A 10955-nucleotide genomic window follows, 5' to 3' on the forward strand; every position below is an offset into this window, starting at 1 on the left:
ACAACATTTAGGCTCAGGCTGCAATCCAACCAATATTTGCGTTGCCATTGAACTAATAAGATTAATCACAATTGAAACACACGTGGCGATTCTGCTGAAAGTTTTCCACACACTAACGTGAGCTCTCGAGCAGAATCACTCTCAGCATAATGCTATTGTTCTAAAACGATGAAATGATCGCGATTTTTCGTTAATGTATAATCTCTTTTGATCCCTCACTTACGCGAAATGTTCATCAAATATCCGTGCCATTTAAAAGGGATATTGGGACTCGACAGCCGGGCGCTTCCGTGGGATGCTTTTGTCACGCGGCGGAGCCTCAGATCGTGATTCAAGCATCTATAGATATGTGCATATATGTATACCTGTACATATATACATACATCCAGACATTCATACATAGACCTACATACGCACACAAACACACTCACTCATTCACACACACAGACACACGAATACACACCGTGGACATGGCATAATACTGTCTTTCTCTCCTTCAGACGCCCCCGTGTGCGCGGGCACCGGCCAGGAGCGGACCCAGGGCGCTGCCCGCGGGGCGCCCACCTACGTGAAGTGCACAGTCAACGCCGAGCCTTCCCGGGACATCTCGTGGGCGTGGGTAAGGACGCTGGCGGACGGCAGCGAGGTGAACATCCCCGAGGATAACATCCACAGCGAGGGCGTCACCTCCAAGGTGATGGTCACGCCGCGGACGCCCGAGGACTACGGCCAGCTGCTGTGTCGCGCCGCCAACGAGGTCGGGCAACAGCGGCAGGCGTGCGTGGTGACCCTCGTGCCCGCGGGGCCTCCTGACACGCCCTCCAACTGCTCCGCCTCCCCCGTCTCCCCCGACGTCCTCGTGCCCCACGCAGCGCTCACGGTGACCTGCCTGGAAGGCTTCGACGGCGGCCTGCCGCAGAGCTTCCAGCTGGAGGTGTGGCAGGAGGGGTCCTTCGTCGCTAACATGTCCAGGTCGGTGTCTGGAGCTGCCTCTGTTCAATAGGTATATATACTATGTACATAAATACTGAATACACACACACACACACACACACACACACACACACACACACACACACACACACACACATATGCTTTATTCAGCTATATACATTTTTGTCTTCATATGGTCAGTGCAAGTGTATAATGAACGTCTGAGCACTGAAAAAAAAAAAAAAATACCGCTCTTTAATAGTAATATTCAATAATTATAATAGTGATACAAATAATAGTTATAATAATGATAATAATGACATTAGTAATAATTATAATAATAATAATAATGATAATTATCATAATGATAATAATAATAATAATAATAATAATAATAATAATAACAATGATAATAATAATAACGATAATAATGATAATGATGATAGTAATAATGATAATAATAATAATAATGATAATGATCATAATGTTAGTAATAATAATTATAATGATAGTAATAATAATAGTAATAATAATAATAATAATAATAATAATAATAATAATAATAGTGATGATAATAATAACAATAATAATAATAATAATAATAATAATAATAATAGTAATAATAATAGTTATAATAATAGTAATAATAATAATAATAAAGAGGATAATGATAATAATAATAATGATAATGATAATAATAATAACAATGATAATAATAATGATAACAAAAATAATAATAATAACGATGATAATGATAATGATGATAATAATAGTAAGAACAACAACAATAAAAACAACAACAAGAATGATAATAATACCAATAGTAAGGAGGAGAAGGAAGAGGAGAAAAAGATAATAATCATTACCATCATCATCATAATGATAATAATAATAATAATGATAATAATAATATTAATAATAATGATAGTAATAATAATAACAATAATAATAATAATAATAATAATAATAATAATAATAATAGTAATAATAATAATAATAATAATAATAATAATAATAATAATAATAATAATAATAATAATAATAATAATGCAGGTATAAAACTCAAAATGTCATCAACCTCCGAAATAAGTCGTTGATTGCAATGTGTTGAACAGGAGAGAGACAATTGAAAAGTAGGCCTATGCTCTTGATATATGCTGTTTTACGACGCTAGGACTTGGAGGTGGTTTCTTTATATTCAGTCCTTCACTATGGCGGTTTTAATAAACTCACAGTACTCTTATTCCTCTCCAAGAATGTTATGATATTGATATATTATTGCTGTCTGTGGGTTGTGAGAGAGCATTGATCATCTTGTTAAATGTTATTATTGTTTCCGGTCAGTGTCGCGTAACTCACTCATTTATTAATTCATACATATATACATACATACTTACATTCAGCCATTCACACACACACACACACACACACACACACACACACACACACACACACACACACACAGAGACACACACACACACACACACACACACACACACACATCTAACGCCACCACGGTACATCAGCATAATGAGCTGCCAATAATACTTTTGCTGTAGCTTGAAAGCTTTCTTTACTCGTATGTGATTTGAAAGCCTCATTGTTTATAGAAAGTAACTTTTATAAACCTCGATAATGAGAACTGAGAAAAAACTAAGCAACATAGAAAACTAATATAAGTTCAACTTATTGATGAATCAACTCATTAACCCAGGAAAGTGAAAAGACAAAATGGAGATTTATTGATCAGAGATTCAACGAACAAGAAAAAAACAAAAACCAAAAACAAAATATTTGTGAAACGGATTGTAAAGGGTATAATAAAAACAGTAATATAATGATAAAAAAGACATGATGTCAACGATATAAACCTATTAGTGACAATTATTTTCCGTCATCATTTTCATCATCATTATCACAGCCATATACACAAATGATAATGAACAATGAAACGATAATAAATACAACAGTATAATAATAATCATAAATCGACAAACCAACAAAATAAACGAATAAACAAAAAAGAGAAGACAAAAAAACTAAAGCCACACTTCCTGTATCCTCCCCCAGCGGAACGCCAGAGTGGCAGGTGACCGGGTTGAAGGCGGGGCAAGGCGTGACCTTACGTGTCCTCGCCCACAACAACAGAGGGCGGAGCGAGGTCACCCGTTTGGAGCTCCACACGGCCAGCGCCCAACATCACGCAGCTCCAGGTAGGGCAGTGGAAGGGAAGGGCAGGAAGGAGAAGGGGGAGGGAGGGAGGGAGGGAGGGAGGGAGGGTTATGGTTAGAGAGAGAGAGAGAAAGAGAGAAAGAGAGAGAGAGAGAGAGAGAGAGAGAGAGAGAGAGAGAGAGAGAGAGAGAGAGAGAGAGAGAGAGAGAGAGAGAGAGAGAGAGAGTAAAGATAGAAATGAGAAAAAAAAAACAGTGAAAGAGAGAGAAAAAATGAAAAATGAGAGAGAAAGAGAGAGTAGATAAAGACAAATAGATAAATAAATATAGACGAATAGAGGATAATAAAGAAAGAAACTCAATTCGCATTTTACTTCTGTAAAGCATACACTAAATCTAGGTCATATTCAATGTCAGTTCCTGCAATATTGCAAGGATTCAGGAGGGATCGCTAGGTAATTACAAGCTGTTATACGAAAATGCACTATTTCCTCGTCGGAGAAAAATAACGGTGCCACTAATAATCCAGGCCCACTTGTAGCCTTATCTCCTTTCATTTGTTTTAAGTGCAGCAGAAATTGTCGCCTCGTTACGCATTCCCCTAAATGCGCCTCGTATTGTGGGCGTGCGTGGGCTGCGAAAATCCTTTGTTGTGACAAAGAAAAAGAGAGAGATGAGAGAGAGAGAGGGGGGGGGGGGGCAGAGAGAGAGAGAGAGAGAGAGAGAGAGAGAGAGAGAGAGAGAGAGAGAGAGAGAGAGAGAGAGAGAGAGAGAGAGAGAGAGAGAGAGAGAGAGAGAGAAAAAGAGAGAGAGAGAGAGAGAGAGAGAGAGAGAGAGAGAGAGAGAGAGAGAGAGAGAGAGAGAGAGAGAGAGAGAGAGAGACAGCTCTGATTCAAACATACCTAGATACATAGAGTATCTTAACGTTCTTTCTCTCTATGTTCAGGTCTCGTAATCGACTCGGAGAGGGAGAAGGTTTACCTGGGTGTGCCGCCCCTCCTGGGAGTTCTGGTGGGCGTGGGGGTAGTCCTTCTGGTCCTGCTGATCGTGGGCGTGGTCATTGTGAGGTACGCCCGTCACAGGCCGCCCCCCACGCACGTGCACACGCTGGTCATGACGCCCACGTGCCGCGACGGGGGGGCGGAGAGCTACGACCCGGATGTGGTGTCCTCGCTCAAACGGCCGACGGATAACCTGGACGTACTGCCGCGGACGGCGCACGCCCAGGGCGAGGCCGCCGCCGGGCGCGCCCACGGCCAGGCGGTCACCCGGACGCGCGCTAACGGCCAGACGGTGACGCAGGCGTATGTGCACCGGCAGGGAGCCAAGCGGGGGACCCTCGCGCGGGGCCTGTGTGTGCGGCGGCAGGTACGGTGGTCGGCCGCTGGTGGGGGCCGGCGCTCCTCTTGTTGCCTGTGACATTAGACCTTTCCCTTCGTTGCTGACCGGCGTGAAATCAGGTGTATGAGAGATGTGCAAACATACCTATAGGCATACATACATAAATAAATGCATGCATACACACGTACATACGTACATACGTACATGTAATTGTTGTTATTGGCATCATCATCGCTGTTACTAGTATAATTATTATCTTCATCTTTCATTATTATTATAATCATCATTATCTTTATCATGTTCATTATCATTATTATATCATTATCATTATTGTTATTATTATTATTATCATTATTATTACTATTATCATTATCATTGTTCTTGTTGTTATTCTCCTCCTCCTCTTTCTTCTTCTTCTTCTTCTTCTTCTTCTTCTTCTTCTTATCATCATCATAATTATCATTATCATTATAATAACAATTACTACTACTACTACTACTACTATCTTTATATTATCCTCATTATCCTCATCATCATCATTATTATCATTGTTATTATTACGATCATTATTATTATTATTATCATTATTCTTGTTGTTGTTATTCTCCTTCTTCTTATTATTATTATTGTTATTACTATCATCATTATCATTATTCTTGTTGTTGCTGTTCTCCTACTTCTTCTTCTTATTATTATTACTATCATCATTATCTTTATCATTACAACAACAACAACTATTACTACTACTACTATTATTCTTATTATTATTGTTATTGTTATATTTATCATTATTGTTGCTATTATCATTATCATTATCATTATCATTACCATTATCATTTTCATTATTATCATTATTATTATTATCATTAATATTATTATTATTATCATTATTATTATTATCATTATTATTATCATTATTATCATCATCATCACCATCATTATTATTATCATAATCATTATGATTATCATCATTATTATTATTATTATCATTATTGTTATTATTATTATTATTACAATCAGTATTATTACTATTATCATCAGTATTACTACTACTATTATCATCATTATTATCATCATCATCAGTGTTATTATTATTATTAATATTATTGTTATTATTATTATTATTATTATTATTATTATTATTATTATTATTATTATTATTATTATTATTATTATTATCATTATTATTATTATATATATTATTATCATTATTATTATTAATTTATTACTATCATTATAATGTCATTATCATTATTATTAGTTTTATTATTATCATTAAAATTTTATTATACTGTAGGATTATCATTTATATTATTATCATCATTCCTATTATGCCGCTAATAAAATAATGTAGAATATGCACACCCACACGCACGCACAAACACACACACACACACACACACACTCACACACACACACACACACACACACACACACACACACACACACATATATATATATATATATATATATATATATACATATATAGGTATATATATGTGTGTATACACATACATATATATATATATATATATATATATATATATATATATATATATGTATGTATATATATATATATATATATATATATATATATATATATATATATATATATATATATATACATATATATATATATGTGTGTGTGTGTGTGTGTGTGTGTGTGTGTGTGTGTGTGTGTGTGTGTGTGTGTAGAACTATGTATGTATATATACATACATATATATACATATATATATATATATATATATATATATATATATATATATATATATATATATGAAATATGAAGCTAGTTAGACCGTAGTTGCATAAACTTTTTAGTGGGTCGTGTGGTATTGCTGGTTTAGTACCCGGAGTGACCTAGGTTCGAGGACCTGGCGGGAGGGTTATATATATATAAATATATATATATATATATATATATATATATATATATATATACACACACACACACACACACACACACACACACACACACACACACACACACACACACACACACGGAAGCTCTTTTACACACACACACACACACACACACACACACACACACACACATAGATACACACCCACCCACACACACACACACACACACACACACACACACATATATATGTGTGTGTGTGTATGTGTGCGTGTTTATTGTATATATTATATTTAAGGGATACTATGAAGCGAAATTCCATATGGTTCGTATTAAACGTGATCCCTTGTGCCTAATGACAACATGGATTATTGAAAGCATTCTTTTAATTTCTCTCAACAACTTAATTCATATAACGCATTAATCTAATCAAAGTATTTTGCAAACAGGCCAAGTATTTATGTATAAATGTAAAAGTAGATATTAATATACAGGGAAACTGAAGAATTATTTATTATACCTTACATACTTTCCATGAGATGCGTTTACATAAGAAATAAAGTGTAGACCCTGTGGGAACTGGGTATCATGTATATCATTCGAATAGATAGTATGATAGAAGTGTCTCGTGTCTTTCTTCCACTTAACATTAACTCTCTCCGCCTGCAGGACAGTCCATTTCCTGACACCGACAGCGACTCCTCTGACAGCTCCGACTCGGATTCCACCTTCACGGACCTGACGGCGGCGGGAAGGGCGGCCATGGGCTCCAAGGCGGTAAGCAGCCACTCCTTCCCGAGACTAGCAGGCCAGGAGGCGCACAACGCGCAGTCTTCCTTCGACCTGCACCTGTTCTCGGGTCCGACCGCGCAGGTGGTCGGCGGTACCACGGGGGGGATGTTTCAGAACGTCACAGGCTTCAGTCACGAGCTGCGTCAGCTGCCAGCCTCAGCAGAGGAGCTGAGGCAGCTATCCTCCGCGAGGCAGTTCATCACGTCTTCCGGGGAGCTACGTCAGCTAACGTCTTCGTCGGCAGAGCTGAGGCAACTCACAGCTTCTTCCGGGGAGCTTCGGCAGCTGACGTCTGCTTCAGGAGAATTCAGACAACTCACTTCTTCCTCAGGAGAATTGCGGCAACTTGCCTCTACCTTAAATAGTTATCCTCCCTTGTTATTTCCCGGAGAACTTCAGAAAATGGTGTCTACGGGCGATTTACGGCCGCTCCTCTCTGCGGAGAACATCACCCACCTGACCCTCTCTGGGGGAGAATTCCGCTTGGTGCCGGTGTCAGGTGGGTCTTGGCACCTGATAAGCAAATCGCCCTCGGGACTCCAGCCAACCCCTTCAGCTTCCACCAAATACCCAGCCCTGCCAGACACAACGGCCCATCCCCTGGCGACTCCCAGTCAGGTGGAGGCCATTCCTGCAACCTGGGGAAGCGTTCAGCTGCAGACCTGCAATGTCCAGCTGCAGCAGCCTTGTTCCATGCCAGGCAGTGATGTAGGGCCCCTGCCTGCTGTAGATTCGGCAATGGCCCTTAGTACTACAGGAGCAGCACCTGTGGGTCTAGCTGTGCAGATTGCAAATCCCCAACGGCAACTCCATCGGCCGGACCACATTAGAACGAGCCAGCCAAATCCATCGCACGCCCAGATGCAGTCACCGGGCAATGGAGTGACCCGCCTACCGGGGAGTGCTTTCAAACAAGACCCACAGGCACGCCTCGGCAACCTTCAGCCATCTCAGTCGGTGCTTGAGCTTGAGCCTCCTCCGCTCTTTAGCGAGAACCTCCAAGCGCAGTCGTCCGAGGCTTGCGCGGAGGCACACTCCCCGCCAACGTTCATGCAAATACAGCCTCCTCCATCTTTCAGAGAACCACATCTCGCATATTTTGAAGAGCACGTGCCCTTGCTGAACTCATCAGAGGAACACCAGTATCCCCAAAGGTCCTTTGATTCGACGCAGTTTCAGCTACACACTTCTGAGACCGTTCATTTGGATCCTTCATCTGGAACAGCGCAGGTGGTTTCTGCTAACTCAGAGAGTCTTCAGCAGTCTCCTGGGGTTCAAGCAGCACAAAGACCCATAGCAGGCGAATTTCGAAAGTTTTTCAGCTCAATGTCCCAGTCCAATAAATCAACACCTGTTCCAGAAAGCATTCAGTCACATTCGCCATCGCCTGCTGCCAAAACGCCTCCGTCTCCTCCGACCGAAGAGTCGCAACCCCTTTTACTTTCCCCAGAGACGAAAATGCCACACGGGTTTCCTTCCACGTACCAACAGCCGCCGCTTATTTCGTCAGTGAACCAACCGGCTGTAGCAAGATTAGCTGTCGAATCCAACACCATGCCACGACCTCCAACCCCGTCTCCAGCTCGGTCTGCATTTCGCCAAGACAGAGACTCCGTAGCTGTGCCTAGGCCTCTGTCTCAAAGCAAGACGATAATGAGACAAGCATCCAATTTATCCACAGGGAAGAAGGGCTCTTCCTCGGCGCCGGATGGCTCAGAGCAAAAGAGCAAAGGAAAACAAGTGACCTTCAAGTACGAGCCTCAGGAGGACACCTCGGTCATAGCGAGAAAGCCATCGAAGACTGAAGCAACCAAAAAGGAAAAGCGATGCGCTCAACTCTTTTCCTACGTCGACTTGTCCTCCCCGAGTAGCATCGACAGCCTCTTTCTGGACAGCAAGTCCTCTCCGCCTTCGTCTGTCTCCTCACAGTCTTCTAATCTTCCCAACACCAGCAGAACCGATCAGCTGTACGGTGAAAGTTCGTCTCGTTGCCCTCCGTCTGTCCAGGATAAAAAGAAAGGCTTTTCTTATCGTGAAGCTTCGACGCCTTTGAAGCCACCGAGAGGATCGAACCTCTCCTCTCCAGTCTCTCCAGAAGCGCCCAAAGAAACCGAATAAGCTTCTGCGCCTTCGTGTATTACCCTGACCCGTGCAGTCTCTCACCACAGAGACAAGCTGTCACGAAACCAATAATCACAGGACAGTTGTTCACGTTGCACTGGCTGGGTGCAACAGGGAGTTCGAGATGGATAGACCATCGACTCCCAAATATATTTAAGAGCTTTTGTGTCATTTTTGCCACATGTTATGTCCAGACTGTAGGTGCATAGATTTCTTTTTTAAAAACAAAATGAAACTTACGGAAATCGGCAAAAATGAGGCTTTGTATATGAAAAAATGAAGATTAAATCATATTAAACACAAAACTGGATTGTCCACAAAACAGCTTGTGTTGTAAATAAAAGTTTTCATTTTAATGAATCTGGATTCATGCGTTTTCATTTGCACTTTTTCCTAAGATAAAAACTTATCTCGGGAAAAGCTTCTACAAGAATCTAATACTTCGATGGTAATTATAAACAGCAAATTCAAAATCATAAAATTTGACATTGTTAGGCTATTCTTGTCAAATTGAATGTGAACGCTAGTCCCATATAACAGTCCAAATTACGTAAACATTTAATGCTACATAGATTGACTTGTTAACCGGGATTCCCACGATTTAATCAACAAAATTATCCATATGATATTAGAGATAAAACGCATCAGTAAGCAATAGAATTAGTTTCGTTTGAAATAGGCGCAGATTAAAGTATTCCAGATTTGGGAAGCATGAAATGAAGTTGTGCTGTGAAATGAGACAAAAGCGCATTTTGAAAATCATAGTCCTGGTAAGCGCATTAGAGGATGAGATCAAAGGAGATCGAGAAAGAAGGAGAATGGCAAATGGCAGTGATGGTTTATGTGCCTATTGATTTGTACACACACATAACTACACGAACACACACACACACACACACACACACACACACACACACATACATACACAGACACAGACACAGACACAGACACAGACACACACACACACATACACATACACGCATACACATACACACACACACACACACACACACACACACACACACACACACACACACACACACACACACACACACACACATACAAAGACACACACACACAGATACACACACATACACATGCACACACACAAACACGCATACGTTTACATAATAATAATAATATAGTAATGATGAAATATGAAAAGGAAAACAGCCACACTAATAATAATAATGATAATAATGATAATAATAATAATAATAAAGACAATAGCAATTATAATATGGATAATAATAATAGTAATAATCATAATAATGATGATAATATTAATAATAAAAAAATAACAAAAAATAATAACTATCATTATAATAATGATAACAATAGTAATAACAGTAATAATCATAATGATGATGATGATGATGATGATGATGATAATAATAATAATAATAACAATAATAATAATAAAAATAATAATAACAATAATAGTAATAATAATAATGATAATGATAATGATAATAATAATAATAATAATAATAATAATAATAATAATAATAATAATAATAATAATAATAATAATAATAATAATAATAATAATGATGATGTTAGTAATAGCATCAATAATAATATAAATGATAATAATAATAGCAATGATGATGGTGTTAATGAGAATGAAAATGGTAATAATAATATTGATAACAATAACAGTGATAATAATAATATTGATAACATAAATAAATAATATTGATTACAGTGCTAATAATAATTATGAAAACAAA

At 39.0% G+C, this 10955-nt stretch overlaps 1 protein-coding gene across 1 annotated transcript; it reads left to right on the forward strand.

The window, feature by feature from the left end:
• Nucleotides 1-295: 295 nt before the first annotated feature.
• Nucleotides 296-9588, forward strand: LOC125044093. Its single transcript, XM_047640539.1, has 5 exons — nucleotides 296-326; nucleotides 501-972; nucleotides 3004-3146; nucleotides 4051-4472; nucleotides 6979-9588. The coding sequence occupies exons 1-5, from the start codon at nucleotides 296-298 to the stop codon at nucleotides 9217-9219; spliced, it is 3309 nt and encodes a 1102-aa protein (XP_047496495.1). The 3' UTR covers nucleotides 9220-9588.
• The last annotated feature ends 1367 nt before the right edge of the window (nucleotides 9589-10955 follow it).

This window comes from Penaeus chinensis, chromosome 35 (genome assembly GCF_019202785.1).
Source record: "Penaeus chinensis breed Huanghai No. 1 chromosome 35, ASM1920278v2, whole genome shotgun sequence".
NCBI lineage: Eukaryota > Metazoa > Arthropoda > Malacostraca > Decapoda > Penaeidae > Penaeus > Penaeus chinensis.

Bases quoted from the DNA above. Each gene is read 5' to 3' on its own strand.
- LOC125044093 (XM_047640539.1), top strand. From the start codon at position 296: ATGCTTTTGTCACGCGGCGGAGCCTCAGATC. The intron at 973-3,003 runs GTCGGTGTCTGG...ATCCTCCCCCAG, and splicing joins TTCGTCGCTAACATGTCCAG to CGGAACGCCAGAGTGGCAGG. The intron at 3,147-4,050 runs GTAGGGCAGTGG...CTCTATGTTCAG, and splicing joins CCAACATCACGCAGCTCCAG to GTCTCGTAATCGACTCGGAG.